The 26,290-nt window shown below is 33.5% G+C and overlaps 1 protein-coding gene across 1 annotated transcript in view; it reads right to left on the bottom strand.

The window, feature by feature from the left end:
• Positions 1-8,540: 8,540 nt before the first annotated feature.
• The window catches only part of Syt4 (Synaptotagmin 4), a 54,688-nt gene continuing 36,938 nt past the window's right edge, over positions 8,541-26,290 (bottom strand). The window contains exons 7-8 of the mRNA XM_074177901.1: positions 22,533-22,693; positions 8,541-17,166 (exon numbers count right to left, since the gene is read on the bottom strand). Of these exons, the coding sequence (XP_074034002.1) occupies positions 17,047-17,166; positions 22,533-22,693 (281 nt within the window). The 3' untranslated portion in view covers positions 8,541-17,046. The remainder of the gene's footprint in view (positions 17,167-22,532; positions 22,694-26,290) is intronic.

The following is a 26,290-nucleotide window of genomic DNA, read 5'->3' on the forward strand; positions in this document are numbered from 1 at the left end:
AGTAGTGCCAAATAATTATCGCTGTTCAATTTGCCCTCAATGGAAAATGGACCAATGGTATGGTTTCCTACAATCTCTGCCTGAACATTAACCTTTTGAGGGAATTGCGTGTGTTCTTCTCTCATTCAGTGAGGATTTTCCGTTGATCAGTAACGGCAATTTTGCCAATTAGCATGACCGTTAAGAGACGAAGTACACTCTTCAGAAAACATAACATCTTCTAATTGGATGATATTGTTATTAAAATGTCCAGCATTTGCTCACAAAAATGAGTTCTTTCATCAAAATCGTCTTCTAAGAGATCCTGAATAGATATCATTTCATAGGGATGCATTTTATTTTCTTTCAATATGTTTACTTTCGATGTATGGCTGACATTGAATGTTGTGTATGCCTGTCTACTCGATGTATGTGGGTTTTCCTCAAACTCGAGCATCACATCTAATTTGAGTTAATCGCTCATTGCATTAGGAGCTGCTTTTTTATCTTCCCTATATACATGACCAAGCTTGCGAAACTGCTTCTCTATTTTGCTTAATGTTCCTTGAGATATTGGCGGTGAATTAGGAAATTTCTCATGAAAGAGGCCAGTTACTTCCTGTCCTGTTCGGGTTTTATCTCCGTAACCAATCATTTGTAAAACTGTTATTTTATGCATTTCCGTTAATCTAACCATTTGTCAGACTTGAAATTAACAAACTTTGAACTTAAAGTAAAATACTGACAAGTAATGTTGTAACGTATAAAACAAGTTGACAAGGAGTTTTAAACTAACGTTGTCACGGAAATTATTTACCGTTTTTTAAAGAATACCAGCTAAAACGAACATTGCTATGGTTTTTGCTTATTTTCCTGTTATCAATACCTCAACATGAAATGAGTTTTGAGTATATTGCAATAAGTTTTGAGCGTATTTTATCAAATTTCGGTAACCACATGATTTTGATTTATTTTATCTCAATTGTTGCAATAAACTTGAAAGCGATAACATTTTTGAATAGGGAATGAAAATAACTTTCAAACAATATATCTTAAGCCCATACTTCCCATTTAAAACATTGGAGGTTGTACCTGTCACTCAACGGGGGTTGAAGGTAGCATTTTTCCGTTGAAGTATGTCAAATTATAATTTTATTTGACGTTTTTCGGGATTTTATTAAAATATGTACTTTTGTTGAAATATGTACCGTAACCGATATAATGAATTTATTCCATTTGGCTTTTGCACACTTTAGATAGGATACACAGGACTGCTACATATGATTGTGTAGTTTTTGAAATAGTATTCGATTTATACTTATGTCATATTAACAAAATATATAGTTTTCGAAAAATGTCAGTCTATAGTCCGTTCATAATTTGTTGATAGCTCACTGCAAGTTTGACCCTCATTAGAGAACTGAAATACAGAGAGGACAGCTAACATGATATAATAACAAAAACCAAACTAAAACTGGCAGTTTAAGATGTTTTCGACTAACCTACCTTGTATCTGAAGAAATACAATACAGCTATAAAACTTTTAATCCGATTATGCAGGTATTTTGAGTGGAAATGAGTGACCAGTGTCGTAGAGTATATGATTAAAACATTAGTTACTTTAAATAAATAAATATATTAATATTCTTAAACTGTAGGTACTGTAAACTGTATTTTAATTTTAAAAAAATTTCTTTATTTCATTCAAAAATAATAAGTTACTTGCAATTTGTAAAAGATACATTTATTTAATTAATACCTATTTTTAAATGATATAAACTACGATTACTAACAAAACTATTCAAATTCAAAATAAACAGTATCATCTTCGGAATCCGAGTCGTCTTACAGGTTAATAATTAGCGGTTGTGTCTCTACAGTCGCATCATCAATTATATTGTCAAGATCCCACATTTTTTGTTCTTCTTTTATTGCATGTCTTACTGACTCATATAACAATTCACGTACAGCTTGTATTTTATATGACGTATTTTTTCTAGCCACATAGCTTTTCATTTGTGCCCAAATGAGTTCAATTGGATTTAATTCGCAGTGGTAGGGTGGAAGTCTAAGGACTGTGATGTTTCGTCTTTCCGCCATTTTGTCAACTACGTATTTCTTGAACTTGGATTTGTGTTGCCGGGCAATTTTTAAAAGTTCTGCTTTAACCATTCCATCTTCGTGAGGCAGGGACTTATTCCGCAGCCAGTCAATGATATCCTGTTTCTTCCACGCAGTCGTTGGAAGTCTTTCAACTAGTCGTGAATGATAAGGTGCATTATCTAATACTATAATTGAGTTTGGTGGTATATGTTCAATCATCTGCTCAAAATACTCTTCGAAAACATCAGCTGTCATCTCCTCGTGATAGTCTTTTGTGCTTTTGGATTCAAATTCCAACAAACCATGCTTAGCAAATCCTTTTTCACTGCCTATGTGAGAAACTATTAATCTACTGCCTTTACCAGAGGGTGGGGAAATACCAGTAGACCAACCTTCCATAAAGGCTTGCTTGGAGCTTGATATATTTTTATCTGTCCAAATTTTTGTGAGAGTATGACCTGCGTTTACCCACGTTTCGTCCTGATAGTAAATTGGCCTTCCTTCAGCCCGAAATTTTCGTATAGATCTTAGATACTTTCTTCTCCAACATATTATCTCTTCCCGGTCAATCAAAAGTGATTTTCGGTCTGATTTCTCCCACCGGAAATTTAATTCTTTTAAAACTTGCCACAATTTGGTTCGTCCAACATGAGGCAAATCCGGGTCGTCTCTAACTTCTTGTAAAATTTTGTTTAAGTTGGGTATTTCTTTTTTGTAAAAAAATTCGTGAATTTCCCTTCGAATACCATTTTTGGCAAATTCATCAATTTCAATAGGTTTTCTCCCCCTCTTTAAGTATTCGTTTGTATTTGGGTTACCTATACCTTTTTTTTTCTTACTGATAGGAACCTATATATTGTTGACTCCCCTACGCCCGTCATGTTGGCACAACTCTTGATTATGTTCTGAACAGTGTTTGTGGGATTCTGAGAAACCAGAGCATCGTGAACGTTCAAAACAATAGTCTTCTCTCTTGGTGAATAGACAGACTTACTGACTGTACGCAACAGTACCGGTGTAAAACTTGATGATGTTGATGATGATGACGAAGCCATCGCAAGCAATCAAACAAAACAAGCAGGAACGAAAGGTACGTATATGTTTGTAGGAATATGAAAAAAATTTACTCACGCGTAGACGCCGAAACACCAACGAGCCGTAAATTGAATGCGATTAAAAAATGTACTAAACCAAAAATTATTTTCGTTCGTAACAACTTCACCCTTTCAAGGCAAGTTTCGAATATAAACTGAAGCTTTATTTTTAATGAATAAACACCTCAGGAACCTCCGCCTATGATTTTACGACCGTTTTATGACTTGGGCCCTCATTTTGTGCTATCGACAAATTATGAACGGACTATAGTCAAATTACAATTTTCAGAGTTCTTAAAATGTATTCAACCCATTGACAAAAAATTGGCGAAGGTGACAATGGAAATACAGAAGAAATAAAGAGAAAATATTGAAAAAAATTTGAAACAATATCTACAGAAGTTAACCTAAAACTTTCCAAACCAAAATTTATCATGTTTCAGTTTGAAACAGCTAGAAGACGAAGCTGGTTGTTTATTCGCTGTCGATGACGATACAAGAGGCATGATAATGGTTTCAAGTGACAGCGAACAAATTCCAGACAAAAATGGAGAAGAGATGATGAAACAAAAATGCAGATCCGGGGTATTTGTCTTTACAATAACCAATGTAAATCATCAATCTAGCCAAGACTGTATTATCAACGAGAAGAACAAAAAGAATTTTCGTCTTCCTAAAAATTAATTGACAATATTTGACGGTACGAGTAAAGAGGTTTCCTCTCTCAGATGCTAATTACAGTATATTATTATTATTATATTATCAATTTCCACCCCCAAGAGGAAAAACAGGGGTTCAAAGATTGTATTGAATTTCGTCAGGTTTGAAGTTTTAGGCTGATTAAAAAATATTGCAACTATTTGTTTAAAATGGTCTGTCACGAAAGCCGCTGGGATCAACTAGTAGTATTATATTTTTCCATTCATATTGAGTTAATCACTTCCATAAGTTAACTTATATACTCGTACATTCAACTACATTACCTTCAATAGAGTTCTAATGTGACAACATTATTAGTTTGATGAAAATTTGTGAATATACACTACTCATTTATAATTTCTAACTCAATGGCGAATGGTATATTGTTAGATATACGTATGAATATTTGTAATACCGGTTTTTGTAATAAATATTATTATTATGTGTGATAATGTATCTTGAACTTCAGAAATGAAGTATTAACAAGATATTGAAGAACCCAAATTCCTCATGTCTATGAGCAAATTAAATTAATTGGATGTCATCTCTGCTCAGTAAATGTAGTCGTGGTATTAGGATCACTCTAGAATAGTACATGATGAAACAATATTCTGCGATATGATTTTTTTTGAGATTTCATAAAAGTATTTCAAAAAAAAAGCTTTTCACCATCAGTTTTGTCAATAAATTATTACTGATGGGCAAACTATTATTGAGGAAACTTTTTTGTCAAAACTTGAGTGGGATGAAGAGTTACCAAACAGTCACCTGAATGCTGGTTAAAACAAGTTCATTTCTTTTCAAAAATACCTAGAAATTTTGTAATGAATTAAAAATGGTATTGTCATCTGATACACATATTCATGTATTTTTTGATTTCAGTAAAGTAGCTATTGTAAGTTATTTGTTTTCAAGAAGAGTAATAAACGAAATTATATCAGTTAATATGATTCTTGCAAAGTCTAGATTGGCACCAAAAAGTTATATTACTCAGACTGAAACTTTCAGCTACTCCATTAGGTGTCAGGGGCACAAAGTGGATTCAAGAAAGGGAGGAGTACAAGAGACCACATGTTCATAATGAAGCAAGTAACACAAAAACTAAACCAAGAAAAGACAATGATATATACAGGGTGTAACATAAGTACGTTAAAATATTCAAATGACGTATTCCTGAAACAATTATAAAAAAATAGTCTTTATAAACTTGTGTCCGAAAATGCTTCGTTTCGGAGATACGGGGTGTTGAAATTGAATTTCTTGGTTCGCTTTTTGAAAATAACTCAAAATTTGGTACCCGGGGTTTTTCGACGTGGAAAATCATAATTTCGTATTAATTTTCATGTAACTTCTAGAGGGCACTGGGTACGCTGTCATTATTCATTTCAAATTGCCCTTATTTTTTTGACAGTAAACTTTGGTACTTTTCACGAAAAAACCTAATTTCCACACCTTTTTCAAGTAAAAAAGGTACACCTCCTCAACAACGCTGGAGGTGATGGTTTTCGAGATATTTACAATTTTCTATATCGATGCATACTTAGCTCCTAGGGCGCTAAGTGAAGTTGCTGAAAACATTACAAAAAATTAGTATGTGGTGGATCTCATCGCCAAATTGAACAAATTTTTCCTAGAAAATGTTTGACGAAGAATAATTCGTTTTCGAAATACATATTGTTGAAATTTTTCAAAACATGGTAGGTTTTTGTCATAAGTTTTTTGCACTTTTTGTTATTTTCGTCAAATATATTATAGGAAAAAGTTGTTTATTTTGACGAGATCCCCCAGATACTTAGTTTTTGTAATGATATAGAAAATTGTAAATATCTCGAAAACCATCACATCCAGCGTTGTTGAAGAGGTGTACCTATTTTACTTGAAAAAGGTGTGGGAATTAGGTTTTTTATGAAAAGTACCAAAAGTTAACTGTCAAATGAGTTAGAGCAATTTGAAATAAATAATGACAGCGTACTCAGTGTCCTCTAGATGTTACATGAAAATTGATACGAAATTATGATTTCCCACGTCAAAAAAAACCCTGGGTACCGAATTTCGTGCAAATAACTTTTTATTAAGAGTTATTTTCAAAAAGCGAACAAAAAAATCAATTTCAACACCCCGTATCTCCCAAATGAAGCATTTTCGGACACAAGTTCATATAGACTTGTTTCTTAAAATTGTCGAGGAATATGTCACTCAAATATTTCAAAGTACTCAAAGTACTTAAGTTACACCCTGTATATATATAGCATTCTCAGACTTTGAAAAAGCATTTGACAAGGCACTCAAGAGACAAGATACTCAAAGAGAGTAAAATGGAAGATAAATCAATAAGAATAACACTTATAAGAATGATTTGAACAGAGTGATTAGCAACAACAAAAAATCAGAAATCTTTATAACACATGAAGAATTAAGACAAGGAGGGGCACTGTGTCCAATACTTTTTAAAATAATCATGAACGAGATAATTGAGAAATGTACAGCGATGAGTAAAAAACCAAATGTAGGATACAGAGTAGAAATATCTGAAGGAGCATTTGCAGACGATATAGTGATCATAGCAGATAGCGAAGAAAAATTACAAAAAGATTTGGATATATGAAATGAAGTATTGTAACGTCGTGCAAATATCTTGGAGTTACATAAGATGAGAAGTGAACACAAGATGCAGACATAACAACAGGATTGAGGAAACATTGAAACTTTATTACGTCATGAATAAACATGTATTTACAGAAAAAAGATTACACGCAAAACTAAACTAAACCTATTGAAATCCATATACTGACTAGTGTTTATATGCGGTTGTGAATCATGGATACACACAGAACAGCAAAAGAGTCGAATCCAAGGTCTTGAAATGATACCTTAGAAGAGTGAAAGGAATTACGAAGATCGATAGAATAAGAAATGTGGAATAAGAAAAGAACTCGAAGTACAGCCAATACTAGAATTTGTAGAAGAAAGACAACTTAACTGGTGGGGACACATGTATCGAATGAAAGAGACAAGACTAACTAGAGAAGTTTGGGAAGCGAGCATCCAAAAGAATAAGAAAACGGATAGACCAAGGAAAACATGAGATCAGACAATTGGGCACATAATGAAAAAAAGAGAAGTAACATAGGCAGAAGCGAAACATTCAAGTACTGACAGAAAAAAATGGAATGGAATGGAATATAATGTATATATTCCATATATATTCCAAAGAAAAAATCAGTTTGATCTTTTCCCTGAAGATGATCAGGTGTCAGATGAAACAGGTGTCGAGGTGGTAAAATAACGGTTTGGTATTAGGAAAACACTTCGGTAATATTCAACATTGAAGGACTCTAAGGAATAATCACCACACGACCAAATAATATGTCCTAAAGAAGCCAATATAAAAAAGATTAAAGAAACAGACAGTTCAACAGTGTCAACTGTAAATTTTCAATATTTTTTCAGTAATTTCAAAGCTGTAAGAATGAATGCATGGATACTGAGATTGAACTTCAATTATGGGAGACACAGTGGAAGAGAATCTGGAAATGTTAGGTGTGATGAACTTTTGGAAATGGCATGAAATCTTTAAACTTACAACTATTTCGAGATGAAAACAACTTGTGGCGACTGAAAACAAGACTGGTTTCTTTGAAAATTCCGGATATCTGATTTAGCTACGAAAAAAGCCATATATTCATTACACAGGATGTCATACAGATCAGCTTCTGATACGGATAGATTGGACTGGCCCATTGTTCCTCAAAGATGAACCAAAAGTATAAATAGTTCTGTAGACATATGTAATTCACAGAGCAGTTCATTCGTAGTTGGTAACTTTGCTTTCAACGGAATCACTCTAACTAGCCCTCCGAAGATCATTAGCTCGACGAGAAAGTGTTTCTTTTATCTAAACATTTATACTTAGCTCAGAGAATTAAACAGATTTTCAATGCTACATCAACTGTCTAGTACGGAGGACTTGATTTGATTCCGATTCATATTCAAATCGAAAGAAACCAGGGCGGGCTTCAGTGAAATATGAAGACTGTGAGGCAGTAAAGTATAGTCAACCTTTGAAATATATCTCAGATGGTAAAATATGAAGACTGTGAGGCAGTAATGTATATTCGACCTTTAAGATATGTCTCAGATGGTGAATATTGTTTGAGACTCTTGATACCTACAAAAAAAACATGCCCCAAATTGATATACCTGTTTCATATAAAACTCACCGAAAAAAATCGAAAAGAAGACATAAACACGTTCAAGAACGTCGAAACAGTACAAGAATAATTTCAAAAAGGAACATTCAGCAGAACTGGTCAAAGAAAGCCACCTGAGTTGAAAATTGGAGTTGACTGTTCAATTGGAGATGAAAATTGAAAACTATCCAATTGGAGAATGGGGAAAATTCTGGAAGTGTATTCCAGCGAAGATGGAGTTTTCAGAATAGCAAGAATCAATACGGAAAATGATGATCCTTTACGCCCTTTTCAACATCTGTATAAGATTCACGACTTTATTTATGTAAATGGAAGAGACATATCTTTTTCGTTACAATGACATTCAGTAAGGAATATTATACAACTGATAAATTCAAATACGACAAAAATTTCGTTTTATCCGAAATGAAATAATTTTGATGATAATCAATGGTAAAGAAATAAAAGACACGAATGTATTAAAAAAGTGTTTTTCTCATAGACATTGATATTATTCTCAACAAATGAAACTCGATAACAAAGTAAGCTGCAGGGACTTTATATTTCAATTGATACTCCCCTGGGTTGCGTATGCTGCGTGTATAAAGCTAAAAAATCAACAGAGTGAGTATTTCTTTCTTCCTTCTACAATCTGAGAAATGAATAAATCTATATCGGTCAAGTTACTGGGTAATGCAAACCTCTCAAGTGTTCGATTAGTCACTAATTTTTCGTATTCATAATCGTATATAAACTGAAATGAGACAAACCGATGAAGAATAAATATGTACTTTCTTCACGTTCAAGTTTTCAAAACTCAAAACTCTTCGCGATTGAAAACTTATAGTTTTCCTATATATGTCAAAAGAGAGATAATGTTCAAATGTCAATTTCACAGAATATCGGAAATCAATTTATGGTCATATTTCCTTCTCCAATAATGTATTATCCATTACCACGTAGTCGGCCAAAGTACACTTGTAAAGAAAAGAAACAAAATTATCTCAAGAAGAATACAGAAAGCCTAAAGAATCCGCATATATTTTTTTAAAAGATACGGAGTATATGTTGACCAACTCTCTGATAATGAATCGTACCTGGTTACCTGGTAAAACAAGATATTGAAGACGGAAATATGAATATGACATGAATGTTCGGATAGCATTCTGTATAAGTCTGTGTATATTTCAGATTATCGAATATGGCATCTGCGCATTTTCAATCTTTTTATGTCTGAAAAAGAAGCTTTAAATTTCAATATAGGTATTTTTTTTTGGGAAAGTAAATCAACGGCTCACCAAAACATGAGACGCATATGCGAGAATAACAGGTTTTTAATAATAGTTTTTCCATATTATATCTTATTGTTGGGTGAAATTTATAAAACACAAGTTACGAATTAGACTTTTCAGAGGTTTATATTGATTAGTAACTTCTCGGGATGAACCTTTTCAGTTGTTCCTTCATTACATTTCAGAATATTCAACATGAATGTAGTTTCATTTATTTTTCACACTGTGAGAAACACGGAAACATCAAGAAAAAACGTATTGGAATTTGGTAAATTTGGACTTGATCCATATCCAATCAATAATGTACATATTCATAATTCAGTCTCCAGGGCAATGACAGGGTGACTTTCTTCTCAAATATGTCATTCAATTTTCTAAAATTGTAATCACAATTAGTAAGTTGCTAACTCAGAAATAATTTCAGTTCAGATATTGATATTTGTTTCCATATGCTCAATTTATGCTTAGCAGTCCATCATTCGAATGTTTATCTGAAGGATTCAGGTCGACATTCACAATTTTGTAAACAGTTTTTCGTTCCAGAGAGTGAACAAAATTAACGCAACCCTTGGTGAGACAATTTCCATATAACAAAGCCCTTTTCACGTAGCTAATACTACTAAACATAAATACAATCTCACTTTTTACAATTTCAATTTCATGCTATTAGGAAATGAACAAAATTGACGTTCATAACCTAATAGGCGATCTTCAAATTTTATGATCCCATTGCACCATCTAATTTTCAATATCATTCCTCAAAACAAAAATATGGGTAAAAATAAACTCCTCCAGTCCTTCAAAAACTACAATATTTTTTCAGAAGAATATTACGATTTAGCATCAACTTACTAGGTTATTTTTTCCTGAAACGGGAATTCCTAAATTAACAATCGATGAAACTCAATACTCAACAGAAGTAAAGCAATAAATCAGTTATAAACTTACTTCTACAATTATTCTCTAAAAATGAGAAAATATTATAGTGTTTGGAGTTGAACCGTGGATTCATGAAATTTCATTCAGAAAATATCATTTTCATAATTTATTTCTAAAATATCTGCCTTAGGGTGTAGAGAAATAAGAGTACAAGAAATGGTAAAAAAAATATAATTAATCTAGGTCGCAGTGGGGAGAGGCTATTTTACGAAAATATTAAAATTATTGAATCATAAATAGATACATTTCTGGGTCGCATTTTAGATAAAATAATCACTTCCTAACACCAGCATTTGTTTGATGCCGCGGTACATTAAAGCTCTTCGAAATACTTCTGAATCTATAAACATTCTTGACGAAAGGACAAAATACCAAATGAAGGGGTGATAACTTTATTTACATTCATAGCCTATTTTTGTGTTAATTTAAAGTATGCTTGAGTTATGCTACGCCCTAACTATATACTCAGTATGGTACATTCAGGAGTGTTCACATCGAAACGATTAGGGTTATGCCTAACTACTGCAAGGGCGCTTTAGAAAAACTCATGGACCAAATCAATTAGTATAAATGCATCCCGACATTCATCTAAAAGGCCTTGGTAATGCTTCTATAAGAGTACACTGGAAAGTCAATTCAAAATTGTTTTCCTTTGAAAATCGACTTACAATGATTATGGTGTCAACATTTTCGGCGATCTTGAAGAATGTGTAATCAGTTTGACTCAGAAAACGAGATAGATTGAAAATCCACAACACATTAGGGGAAAGAAAATATGTTACACTGACATGTGATCGACTTATTAATCCATTCATATATTCTTTTAATTTTATTATTTGATAAAAATCAGTAAAAAGTCAATCAAGTTTCCACTAATGAATTCCATTAACAGAAAAATTACTGGGTGTTCTAACATTAATGCCAAAATGCATGGTCACGTTACAATGATTATAAGTTACCAATTTGATGATCGAAAATAATTTGTGGAAGTTTCTTCGAAAGCATAATAACATATAGGAAAAATATAAAGATTGAGTATTCCTTGAAAAAATCACATATTCTAGGAATTTGTATTCTGACTTGTACTAGCAAGTAACCACTTCTGATTGGTCGTTGAGGTATATGGTGTACACTCAAATGGGAGTATTCAAATATAATGTTTCATTTTTCTACAAGAAGAAACCATATCCAGAACGAATTCCATTTGTCCTATATAATGATAAGCTTCCGTTATTTCATCGTGAATGTAGGTGAAGAAACATATCTTGAAGTCTTTCAAGCCTCATCTGGTTGGAATTATAATGTGGATAACATATGACGTTTCCAAAATCGAAAAACTTCAAAGAAATAAAAACAGATTTCATTGTTATTTCACCATCAAAGTCTCCACAAAATGCTAATCGAAACCCATTTCAAAATTGAAATGTATAACCAGATCTTTCATTCAATCAACTCTGTTATCAAAAATGTACTGGAAAAGTATATGTAGGTTATTTCTACCGAATTAAATTGAAGCACATTTTTTTGAATAATGCTCTATGCATGAACACGTTAATGGAAATATGTTCGTTCATTAATCGATACCATCCGAATTTTTTTAGGAAAAATCGTATTTCAATGTTGATGGCAGTCTGTTAGTTTCACCTCTGGCAACGTCATTTTTAGATTACAAAAATATATGAACCATCTAAAGCAATGCATCATCTCAAAATCGCTGAATTGAAAATGCCGTGTATTCGGCTGTATACGGCTCTGCCGAACTCTAAAAACCTGATTTGGTCCCCAGCGGGACAGGCACAAAGTATATGCTCTGCTGCTTCATCATTAATGAGGTAGTCGGATAGTCAAGGTGCAAGATTCCCACTTTGATACCCGCGGCCAACGATTATGGACATACAGGATTTCTTACTTACATATATCGCCACGCCAAGCACCGAGCAGATGTGACGTAACACTGGTGTCACTTTTAGTACCTGCCATAAGACTGTGTGTTATTTTAACATTTTTTTGAGGATTATTTTCGGACAGTATTACATTGTTTTTGTTTATTTTGATTGAATTTTTATTTAACTATACCAATTAGGTTTCTGAAACAATGAGTTTGTTATTGTGAAAGTCGTATTTTTTTGTGCTTTTGGACATTTTTTAAACTGGTGTACCGAGTAGACGTTATATAAGATTCTGTTATTTTCTTTCGTTTTGAGGTTTGTTTTTTGCCATTGTGGAACTTTTTTTTGTTTTTTGAACATTTTTAAATTGAATTAAGGTAAAAATTGGAAATATTCACATTTTTGTAAGTGATAGCAATAATTGTCTAACCATTAAATAACCTTGTAATTTTTAGTTAAAATGCCTGGTTGTATTTGTGCAGTGTCAACTTGCAAAAGCAATCAGTTGACTTTAAAGAAAAGTGGTGTTACTGATGTATTATTTCATTCTTTTCCTATTGCTGAGGATATGGTTTCCACTACTTTTCAAAAAGAATGGATTCGTCGCTGCAAAAGAAGGGATAAATTCACTCTCAAAAATGGATTTGTTTGTTCCAAACATTTTACAGAAAATGATTATGATTGAGACCTCGAAAATAATCATGAACGAGACCTTGAAAATGAATTGTTAGGTAAAAACTCATTCTATCAATTTACTGCTTAAAATCAATATGTTTTTTATACGTTTGTCAGTTGACTTTAAAGAAAAGTGGTGTTACTGATGTATTATTTCATTCTTTTCCTATTGCTGAGGATATGGTTTCCACTACTTTTCAAAAAGAATGGATTCGTCGCTGCAAAAGAAGGGATAAATTCACTCTCAAAAATGGATTTGTTTGTTCCAAACATTTTACAGAAAATGATTATGATTGAGACCTCGAAAATAATCATGAACGAGACCTTGAAAATGAATTGTTAGGTAAAAACTCATTCTATCAATTTACTGCTTAAAATAAATATGTTTTTTATACGTTTGCCTTTGCGTCGTAAATTAAAAAAAAACTGCAGTACCTAGTTGTACCTAGAAGTATTACAGAATACAAATGGCAATATCAGAGGCTCACAGAAAAAACACAATGAAACTATCAATATGTTACTCGAATCAAATTTTTGTGGGAGTTAAGGTTTTCACGAAAATAATAAAAAACTGATGAAACCTCTTACTTTAAAAAGGGCAAAATGGCTCGCCCTTTCATCCACAAAAAAAACATTTTTACTTAGTAATAATCCATTTATATTGAGTATTTAATCCTATATAAAAATAATATTTTAATTAGGAATTTACATGAAATTTGTTTATTTTAATTTGAAAGTGCAGTGCTGAATCAATCCAGAGTCACCACTGTTACGTCACGAGATCACGTGATGTGTCTAACAAAATCGCAAAAGTAAGCAATCCTGTACCGTCCATAATCATTGACCCGCGACAACCTTCTCATATGAGGGTTTTTGCACGTCAGCTACACCTGACGATTCCTTAGATTCAACCGTGCAGGGCTTTTTCGCCTGTGGTTTTGGTGAATCATCACTTGAGCGCAAACGTTTGCTAACCTGTTCATGTGGGGTTTGTTCCTCCACTTGACAAATTCTGTGTACTCCGCTCGAGAATTTGGTGCAAGGCGGTTTCATAAAGTACCTTTTTTTTGGTTCAGTTATTGGATGGATCTGGAGTTGCACAGTTGAGAAGCTCTCGCTCCTGATCTAAATTCACAGAGAGTTGATGTCGTAAGCTCAACATCCATCTCCTCTGTAGACTCGCTCCTGATTTAAATTTACAGGGAGGACAGTTGGAGTCGTGAGCTCGACATCCATCTTGTAATAACGGCCATTGTGAGAGTAACATAAAATATGATTTTATTCATTGAGATCGAGGTCGATCACCTGTTTCTTCGGTGTCGATATTTTTCCAGTTGAAAAAGCGCTGAATTACTTTATGACTGTCGGACCTTCGAGCGTCGTTGTGGTCATGTTAAAATTTACTTAGACTGAACAAATAAATGTATTGCATCCTGCCGATAATCATACACTTGTGAAGGTTGAAAAAACACTGATATGAGGTTTTTGTGAATAGCATAGCTGACGCGAGGGCTTCGGAGTTTCTGGCGAGACACAAGAAGTCGGTCACCGAATCTCGTCGAGACGAGATCGGGGGTCTCATCCCTCAGCCTTCGAGGCTGAGGGAGGTGGCCTAAATAGGGGAGTTAATTTGTTTGTAAGTGCGTGATGTGAAATTTAAGTAGTAAAAGCATAAACCGGTGTGGTGTGAAACTTAAGTAGTGAAAGCATAAACCGGTAATGGGTACAGGGGAGTTCGAAATTAAAGTGTTGATGTTGAAAACACACCGTATCAACGGAACCGATGGTTGACCATGACTAACCAGTTGATGTTTAGAGAGAGTTCACATATTATTCTGTCTGAGTCCACTTCCTATTTCCAAAGAGGTTACATATTGTGGGGTTCCTAGTGCTGATTGTTTAGCTGAAGTTGATAATACAATTACAGAAAAGGGGCGAAAATTTGAAGTTATACACCACACTCCCTGAAGTAAAAGTAAAACTAAGAGTATTTTGTACCGAGTTGGCGCATTTGTAATTATTCAACAGGTTAGATTGATAGTAAATAGCATAGTAAAAGGGGCGGCATTTTCTTTGTTCTAGTTTCTTTCATATTATAGAATTTATTATTTTCCTTTCATATAATATTTTACACGTTGTTTTTATTTTGTCTATGGAGTCGTTTTTTTACTTATTATACTTTATATTCGAAACTTTGGACTTTCATTTTCTCTTGGAATGAGAAAAATAAGTAGAGTAAGATGAAGTTAAGAGAACAAAAACAAATAAGTGACCTTCTGTCAATCTATCGAGAAGAGAATAGTGAGAGAAAAGCATTTCAATTGAGATTAAAATTCAGATCTGGAACCACATAATGAGAGAGAATATAAGTAAGTATACCAAATGATCAGATTTCAAAAAGACCGGCCTTCGTGCGATCGGCACGAACCCTACAGCTTTTTCGGACCTGCCTTGATATTCAAAATTTGATGCGGAGAAATCTGCATCTGGTGACAGCAGCTGCCTAATTTTTGTACGTTGTTACACTGTCCAGAAAAAGGATAAAACCAGCATTTATGAACCAGCAGCATATTATTACAATCTCCTCTGTAGGGGGGTAATATAACCAGCAGGGTCCATCGCTCAAAACAAAAAAGTACCATTTTGTGTACAAGATGTGAATGATTTCTATGAAAATATTGAGTGTTGATAAGGAAATTGACAATTTCTTGAGACATTTATTCGAGTTTTTGTGCATTTTCTTCTGAAGAAATTTCATATACGACGTGGATGAACATATACTCAACAACAGATATTCCAATGAGAATACTGAAGGAGTATATGATCCTTTCTTGAAGATTTCATATTTTCTGATTCCCCTGAATCATGTTCATTTTTTGTCGAGTTGAAGATTGCTAAATTCCAATTGCATAACCACTCGAATCTACTTTTTCATATTCCTTCATAACTGTGTGCGTAAAGTTGAAGTGCCGATGCATTCAGTGACTCTCTGGAAATCAATTTTCTGTGACATATACAAAACACGTGGGTGTTCCACTTTCCGTGAAAATAAGGTCAGTTGGGGTCGATGAAAGTTGACTTTCAGATTTGCTGCCCTTTCAGGTTGTTTCAACAATGAGTCACCAACATCCGTATCATAGAGTACGGAGAATATCAATTCATTTATAAATAATGAGTCGACGTGATAACTTCACTAGTTTGAGAAACTATATAGACTAACAATATGCTTGAACAATTCACATCAAATTAGTAGAGGAAACAGATCTAAAGTATTGCGTAATATTTTTGAGGTAGAGTGTTTGAAACATCTGCAAAATTATTCCAAAAAATTTTTTCACAAGTTCTATTGATTCATTATGAGTTGTATGTGTGATTTATCAACTGCCAACAGTTTTTCAACACATTGTTTTTTATTTTGAATGTTCCTTCAGGTGGAATCTATCTATATCTATCTATAAAAAACTCATGTTGCTGGATAAACATATTTCCATCGGGTTAAGATATTTTACTATATAGTAGACTTCTAGAAAATCGTTCGTCATTATATTTGATAACAGTCAAATCAATTTTGGTTTCTTCAATCAAAACTCTTTATGAAAATGCATCTTACATTCTTCTGAATGTTTAAGACACATCAAACTAGAACTTTTGCCTTTGATTCCTACAAGAGTTTTTCTGAAAATTCTGCTACATTGATGATTTTGCTATTAATATATGTATAAAGAGTTTAATCTTCCCTCAATAGTTCCTGCGAATCGATTTTTTTTTCAATTACTCAAGATGATTTCCACAGAATAAATTTATTCATTTCACTATCAGAGTGCTCATCATCTTCAGGAAACAAAAAGGAATCGTCAATTTCAAAAATAAAAATAACATTCATTCATTTCAAAAGTTGGTTTTTACATATTCATCTTTAACGTGCACTTGATTGAAATTTTACTTCAGGTATGTCTTAATATTCTTTTCTTTCTCAATTTCTCTTTCCAGCTGTGTGAGTGTATTTTTGCTGTTATCTTAATGTTCTGCGCAGTAAATATCTTTGAAATGAATTGAAAACTGTCAATCAATGATCAAAAATAACAGTTTGATAGTGATATATCCAGTTTCAGACTTTCAGGTTGAACAACTGAATTGACTTTGTGAAGGAATTGTAATATATAGATACGCTCTTAATCTAGTGGTTCTATTCTCGTAATTTGTGCCATTCTGCTATTTGTCGCCTTGGAGAATTGCAAACTTCATTCCAGTGGTGAAGAGCTGAACCCGTACATTTGGTACCACCCAAATCCAACCTTCCTATAACCTGAAATCAAAGTGTTTAAGAAATAAGTAAGCATTTTGACAGATTTTAACAATAAACTTCATTTTCACAGATAATGACCATTTCTCGCGAATAGAATACTTTTTCTATGGCATATTGGGAATATTTTTGAAAAACATTCATTTGCTGAGCATATTCCGAATAAAAGTAATATCACAAAATGAGTGGGCATACTTGGAGATTGTCTGTAAATTGGCTAAAATAACAATTCGTGCAGGCCTGTTTCGTTATACCTACACTGTAGGTTAATGGACTGACACCTATCAGGAAACAATTACTCCCTTGGCTAATACCATGAAGGGCATTGGATTATATCCGACAGGTGTCAGTGCAGGATTCTCTACCGAAGTTAATCCTGCATACGCTATTGGCGATACAATTGCCGAAATCGATTTTTAATTATTGGAACACACTTTCAGACCGGTTTTGGGCTGTTTGGCCACTCATCAGTGCTAGGTAGTGTCTATCATCAACATGACATCGATGATTTCCGATAATTGAAAATCGAATACCTTTCAGAGTATCATTCCTCGAACCAGGCAGAAGCGAACAAAAAAAACAACATGTTTGTCATCGCCCCATCTCCCCGTGAATGAGGTAATCAAACGCATATCCGAAATTTGCCCAATTCCTCGTATAAGAAAGAAAACTTCACAAAATGAGTGGGCATACTTGGAGACTGGCTGTAAATCAAATGAACTAAAAGAGCAATTCGTTCAGGACAGTTTTTTTCTGATATGTGTCAGTCCATTAACTTACAGTGTGGGTAATTTGAGACTGGCCTTAACAAAGTGTTCTTTTAGATAATTTGAAAGTTATATCATTCAGAAATAACCGTCCTTAATGAAAACTAAATGAATTTAGATCAACAAAGAATCTGCTCACATGTGTAATACAAGGCAAACCGAAAAGTTAACCACAAAAGGTTATGCCTCATATGAACTTCCGAAAAGTACTTAACTTGACGTATTTCACTTGAGAGCAGATGATCTGATCACTGGGTACTCCTGGAGTACTTAATGGATTCCTGACCTGAGACTATTCTCTATCGTACTTGTTGGGGCTTGAAAATGACCCCAACTTCATGTTTTTAGGAGATCCTTTCAATTCGGTTCGTCACGCCACTTATGTAGGGCGGTAAAGTTTTTCTATGGCCGTTTGCTCCAGCATACATATGGTTCGTTTGATTTTGGCCTCGTTATATTTGTTGCCCAGAATGATGATTGGAATGCTTGTTCAAATATTGGTCCGCATAGATTGGTTATTTGTATACTTCATGCCTAAGTCTGCCATGCAGAAACTTTTTCCAAATGAGTTCAATTTTGAATTAGTCAAATCCAATGTGTAGTTCAGATGTCAATCTTGCTGATGTGCCTTCAGCAGGTTGAGGTCCACTCTGCAATGAGTGGGGATGAATGGACGAGATTCTAGCTTCTGCACACAGTAATCGAGTGGGGAAGATTCTATCTCAGGGCACTCAACCCAGAGAGGGCATAGCAAAGGAAATATCAGGTATAAAAACCTGCTGATCACGGCTAATAAACCCAGAAACATTGTATATTTTGTCAGAGATCGGCCGTGGAATCATCTCATGTAAAAATATTGATTCGTTCTTTCCTCCAAGGACTCAAATTTATATTACTTTCTTATTGCAATATTGCTCATGACCGTGTGTGTAGCTGTAATCTAAATTTATCCCCTCGGTATATTCCAACTCCAGTCGCAGACTGAACTGTTTTTTAGATAAACATAGAATATTATCCAAGATGCAGTTCATGTTTTAACAAAATCTATTAACAAATGATGAAAAAGCCGTGCTTACTCAGAAAATCTATAATAGTTTAGATTCGAGTCGTGCATGTGCTGGAGTATTCATAGGCTTGGTAGAATCCTTTGACACCATATGTCATCAAAGGCTTTTGTTGAAATTGGAAAATTTTGGAATTCGCGGACAAGCAATGTGAACGAAACAAGATGATGGGACCCATATTATTCCTTATATATTCGAACGATCTATTGGGTCAGAAGCTGATAGGACAGTACTTTCTTTTGCGGATGAAGGTGCCTTACGTTGAAGGTAAAATTTGGGAAGAGATCTGACTAACCATAAGTTTGAAAAGTAACTACATATTCACCCTACTCAAACTATAAAACTGGGCTGCCAAAAAACCAGACAATACATATAAATATTCCTGCGCGAAGAGATACATGAACTCTCCAAAACACTGACCATACTAATTATCTATAAATAACGGTAGACAGTCATTTGAAATGGAAGTATCACATCCAACTTCTGACACAAAAAATTCGCTCTCTGATATACATGTTCAGACAGATTTCATGATTAACTGACAGACAGACAATGAGAAATATATACCACGCCTTGTTATTCAATGGGGTAACAGGTTGAGGAGGGGCATAATAAAACACCTTGAAACCCCTTAAGACAACACAAAAACGAATAATAAAAATAAAAAATATTCGCACTGGAAAATGTATTCGAACAAGTTCGATATCTCAATATAAGAAACATTTTCTACCAAATTGCCAAAGATAAACTCATGAAAAATGAAACTATGCACACCTACCAGACGCGGTTTGAAACATATGAAAATATTTATATGATGGATTTGGACCTATACTTGATGAAAATAACTAATATATTCAACTAACGTATTCAAAAAACACTTGATTGTGAGATTTTCACTGAACAGTTTTACAAAACCGCAACACGTGTTTCACCATACAGTGACTTCTTTACTAAAGTAAAGACACGCTCGGAGAAGCGAAACACGTGTTACGTTTATGTAGAACTGTTTAGTGAAAATCTCACAATAAAGTGTTTTTTGAATACGTTATGAAAATACTACTCAAAAATCAAACAGTGTTAACAGCACAGCACAGCAGTATGCATCACTAGAGTGATGCATACTGCATTTTTTTACAAACTGATAAAAATCGCAGATGTATAAGCTAAAAATCAAGGGCCCGAGAATAGGTCCTTGTGGCACTCCTTTTGACACCGGTAGATCATCTAATACAACTCCATTCGCAACAACTTTTTGAGTATGATTTTTTAGATAGTTTCCTAAAAGTGACACTGATATCTGAGAAAACCCAAAGTAGACAAGTTTATTACACAAAAACTCGTGATCAATAGTATCGAATGCTTTACTGTAATCCAGAAGTACTGAACAGGTCATATTCTCATCATCTACAGCTTTATAAAGATCGTCAGTAATTGACAGAAGTGCCGTGGTGGTACTATGCTGTGATCTGAATCCTGATTGAACAAATATTAAAATATTCCACTACTTTAGAGAGACACGGGATAATTGTAATTGGTCTCAGGTCAGAAAGGGCTGTAGGTGAGTTACAGTCAGCCAGAGGGATAACCAATCCATCTTTCCAAAATTTTGGAAATTGGCAACTGGTTATGATGCAGTTTATGAGAAAGGTGGAATGATTTATCAAAAAAGAATCAATGAGATTGATCATTTTGAGGCATATCCCGTCTGAACCCATAGCATTGCTTTTGATGCGTCTTAGGGAGCTTTGAACCATCTCAATGGTCACTGCGGTAAAGTGAAAAGAGTATTTAGATTCTTTCAGATTAACATAACGATCTAATAAGAACAGTTGGTATGCAGATCTGACAGGTTGAGGTATGGAATTGAAGTGCTGGTTAATAAGATTGACGTCATTCAATTCGTCGGGGATATTCCAAGTTGATTTGGAATTTTTATTTCGTAAAACGAAATCCAGATATGTTTTTTTTTCACGTCGTATCGCACTACATGTATACTTTCTGAGTTATTTATAACAAATACAATCAGCTTTCGCTAATGATATCTTTTATTTCTTAAGAGCTCGGTTCTTGAGTGAAATTATTATCTTTATATTGTAAGTTAACCAAGGTACCGAAGGTTTAGTGACTCTCTCCGTTTGAGAAGGGGCGTGTTTTTCAAAAAGATTCAGGTCAAGGAAACTTCTTATACGTGGGTCAGAAGGTATATAATGATATCCCGCAGAAACTGAAAAAAAATCAGATATAAATCTTTTGAAAAATTATCATAAAATTATTTAATTTCCAAAACCATTTCAATGTTTTAGAAATGTTGAATAAAATAGAAAAATAGGAGTAGAATAGAAAGAAAAGGGGAAAAGAAAACAAGTATATTTGCAGTCAAGCTCAATGCTTTGTGTGTATATTACGTTCAGTTATGGAATGATCTATAAAATAATGTACCTAATAACTTGAATATTTTTGATGTATGTTCCTTCAAAATTTAAAAAAAATATATGAATAATGTCTATATTTTTCAAGAATAAATATTTATCTATCTATCTATTCTGTTTTCAACCAGTATGCATATCATATGACTTTATCAAGTAAGTTTTCGTGATGAATTTTCATCATATATTTTTTATAAATTTGAGTAGAAAGTGTGTTTTGATGTGATATAGTCTACGGATATGTTTGATGTTATTTCTTCCGCATATTGCGAAATTCAAATTTTGTCTGAAATCTCAAAGCTAAGTGAATTTTCTAATCAGAATTGAACCACTTTCGCTCCTGGTAATACAAAATATAGCGAGGGTAGATACAAAAGTCTATTCAGTACTGATCTTAGGGGTCTAGTAGTTGTAAAGGTCTTAATTCCTGTTTGACCCTCTTGATGAATGCTTCTATAGTTGATTTGAGTGGACTCATCTTCTGCTGCATGCAACATCTTATTGTCCTGCAATTTTCAACATCGACAGGGAACAATTTCACCAGAAAGCTAATTGTATACCTGGTTTTGAGGTTCTAGATCAGCAGGAATTTTCGCAGCGAGAAAATCAGATTCAATGGTGTCGTCAACTTGATCGTGGACAATTCCAAGATTTTCGAAAAAGTAATTCCTCTAAGGAAAGGGCGTTGTGGAAGAAGTGTCCAAAAACCAAACTTTCCACTTGTTGTGCATCTCGCGAGATGAACAAGTGAGATAAGAGATGAAGTCGTTCCAAATTTAATTTCAGTGAGACTTGCATAGACAGACTACTGAAATCAAGGGCAAGGTATATCGAAATCAAATGGTTTTTGTGACTAAATATTACATTTGCATTACTTCAGAATAATATATAAATTTTTTAACGAAAAAATGCGATATGAAATGACAGTTCAAAGAAACTATCAACATCAGTGAGTTGTTTCATAAACGAGATACTCAGAAAAAATGTCAGTATGAGGAGCATCCATTTATTTATCTGTCTGTCAGTTCTGAAACTTGGTTATTGGTTCTAAATTGAGTATAAACCACTAGACTGTCCTTTGAAAAATAAAATGAAATGAAACTTCGACTCACCTCGTTTTTGGTAACACGATCCCAGTCTAACAGTAGAAATTCTAGACTCACAGCATCCAATCCTTCACCTCCTTGTGGTATATCAAATACGAAACTTTCATTGAAAACAGGACTGAGAGTTCTCTTCTTTACGTGAGTTTTTTTCTTAGCAATTCGTTGACCTAAAAATAAATCAAGCAATATATTTATTGTTTTGTTCATTCCATTGTAACCAGAGAAACGACTTTGAAATAATAGCTACTGTCAAGAATGTCTCGACTAGCAAAAATCCTTGAAGAACGCTCTAGTAGCTTTTATATTCTTTCATTTGTAAAAAAACGAAACTCATCTTGATAATGGCCTTTAAGGCGTCATGTTGTGATGTTGATGTGTATAGAGTGTGCTATGTCGTTAAGTGATGGAATGAGCCTCTGTGAAGAAAACTACGAAAGTATAAATAGGACTGTAGTTGATTAAACTCACTTATGAATTGTTCATAAGTTGAAAATACATTTGAAACTATAAAGGGCAATGGATTCTTTTCTGTTATTGAATCTCACTGATATTTCATCGGACAGTTTGAGAAAATATACAGGGTGTCCAATATATGTAGAGCCAGTTTGAAAAAATCATAAGAGATAGAAAATTGTTAAAATAGGAGAAAGTTGTCCATTTTATTGCCTGTTCAAGTGACGTTTCAAAACTCAAAAAAATCTCGATCATGTATGAACTTATGATGGGTGAATTTTACTAGTTCGGACTTCCATTGTCTAATATATAAAATGATTTGAAATCCCTGAAACAACTGGAAAAAAAAGAATTGAAAATAAATAGCTGTAAATAACAATTATATTAAGCAGAAAAAACCTGAAATAAATAAAAGTGAAATAAAATACAAGTAAAAATAAAACAATTGAACAAAAATTAAAATAAAGAAATAGGTACAAAATGAAAATATAGATAAAAATAAAAAAGTTGAGAGATTTCAAGCCAAGTTAGTTCGCGACGTTTCGATTGTTAGTATCCACAATCGTCTTCGGATGATGACTGGACTGATTCCTCCGAGAGATGACTAATTTATGGGTCGTTCGAGTACTTTCACTTATCCCCGCTTTCCATTTTATCCGCTTCACTGATTCATTTTTGCTTGATGATGGGTTTTCATATGTTGCGTATTTCTACGCTGGCTTGGCTGAATACGTTGTTGGACAACATGTATGCGGCTTCCTTGAATTTCCTCCTAAACCAATGTTCCTCTCTCGAGTGGTTTCAAGCTGAGATCTTACACAGAGAAGAACATTGGTTTAGGAGAAAATTCAAGGAAGCCGCATACATGTTGTCCAACAACGTATTCAGCCAAGCCAGCGTAGAAATACGCAACAGCGAAAAATGGCCAACTCCCGCCAAACGGTCATCTCCCACTGAACCAGTGAAGCAGAAAAAATCGAAATTGGGGATAAGTGAAAGTACTCGAAAGACCCATAAATAGTCATCTCTCGGAGGAATCAGTCAAGTCATCACCCGAAGACGATTGTGGATACTAACAATCGAAACGTCGTGAACTAACTTGGCTTGAAATCTCTTAACTTTTTTATTTTTATCTTTATTTTCATTTTGTATTTCTTTATTTTAATTTTTTGTTCAATTGTTTTATTTTTACTTGTATTTTATTTCACTATTATTTCATTTCAGTTTTTTTTGCTTAATATAATTGTTATTTACAGCTATTCACTTTTAATTCTTCTTTTTTTTTTCTAGTGGTTTCAGGGATTTCAAATCATTTTATATATTAGACCAAGGAAGTCCGAACTAGTGAAATTCATCATGAAACATTGTCAATCACCTTCAAACAAATGTTATGATGGGTGACTTACTTTTCTTGGTCATATAAGTACAGTTGTTAATTGTTTCTCAAAGACAAAACATTGGATTAAAAGTCTGTAAACACTCTCTTATGCAGCTTGAAAAGTGACAATAGAAAGTATTTTTTGTTTTAAATACCTTCTTGAGAGACGCCAAAAAATAAAATGAAATAAAATTGATGATCTCTGGTTTTTTTCGAATATCTTTGGATCTAATTTGGAAAAGGCATGTAAATGTGCTCTGAAATTTGTGAATTTTTCCTATTTCAATCGACTTTGTATTTCTCACGGTTTCTGAATTCAAGCATGTCCAAGCATGGTCCAAATAAAGTGGCTATAAGTGATTGGGATAATAACTAAATTAAACAGACATTTGACATTATAACCAAAGATTCATCTTCATAAAAATATAATATAACTAGCTGATACTATTTGAAAATCCATTATGATGTATTCAAACAAAATACTTTTAATGTGAGATTTCCACATGAAAGTTTACGGAACCGCGACACTTCTTTCGCTATACTATAGTATCTTCAGGCGTCACAATACGGTAAAATAAAAACTTGGAATCATCAGATCAATGTTAACTCGAAGAATCATTATGGAAAAAAATTATGGATATTACCTATAAAAAAACAGATTGCATTTTTTTAATCTTGTTTTTTTTTTATGGAATTCATTCATTCTCCTCCTAACTATTCATGAGTTTTTTCCAAATTGATTCGATAAAATAGTGCGCGAAATGTACATTGTTTTGCAACCAAAAATCATTTTTGTTTTTTCACCGAGTCACTCTAACCCTGTTGTCTACAACTATTTAGTTCCATGTATTTTGTCTTTCTAGATGCAATAAACTCCAAAAACCACGGTATTCACAACTGGACGGATTAATTCAAGAGAAGGGTCCATGTATATAGGGCGTTCCAATGAAAATTTGTTCCCCCCCTGTAAATCAGAAACGAACGTGCAATCGAAAATTTCAAAAAACACTTCAATTTTCATTTTTAGGGGGACTAATTCTGATATGAAAATCGTACCCGAAACTTCACCCTCCTGCCGTCAGCAACTACCCCTCCCTATTTTTTCAATGGCATGGGGGGTCGAGTGATACATGATTTGAAAGGTCTTTTGTCTTTCTATTACTTCTATAGTTTTTTTTGGATTGGTTCATGCATTATTGAGAAATTGAATGTTGATCGTTTTACTTAAGAAAAAACAGAAAATTCGCTGTCCCTCATTTTATTGAGGAAATCAACAAAAGTATTATCTATGGCAACACAATTAACGGATTAAATGTTCGAGAAGGCCTCCATCTAGTTCCATACAATAATATAGTCTACTTTCGAAAGCGTTTCTTACATTATTCTATTATTATTTTCAGACTATTTCCTAACATTCCACCGACGTTACAGAATGTTCCGATATATTTTGGAATGTTGTGGAATGCTTTCGAGCACTATTCTAGAAATTTCTAGGGGTTGAAACTTCCAGTTCATATACCTTCAAAAATTTCCGTTTTCACTTGAAAAAACGGAAATTTCGTTCTGCATGGTAAATAGAGGGATATTACGCCAAATAACTTCCTCAATCATTCTATACTATTTTCAAAGCTTCCAGAATGTACGTTCAGGAATATCATGGAAAGCCCTTCTAGAACTAGATATCGATACTTCCAACTCCTATATATATATATATATATATATATATATATATATATATATATATATATATATATATATATATATATATATATATATATATATATATATATATATATATATATATATATATATATATATATATATTATAAAAAAAAAGTTTTAATTATCTCTCTTCTCGTTCGTGACCAGTGGATGGAATTTTCATTTGAATACCCGTCTGAGTGCTTTGGTTCCCTGTATACTCAATCCAATC

This window comes from Leptinotarsa decemlineata, unplaced genomic scaffold (genome assembly GCF_025532065.1).
Source record: "Leptinotarsa decemlineata unplaced genomic scaffold, Ldec_3_MD MMD2_tig00003335_RagTag_RagTag, whole genome shotgun sequence".
Classification (NCBI taxonomy): Eukaryota; Metazoa; Arthropoda; class Insecta; order Coleoptera; family Chrysomelidae; genus Leptinotarsa; species Leptinotarsa decemlineata.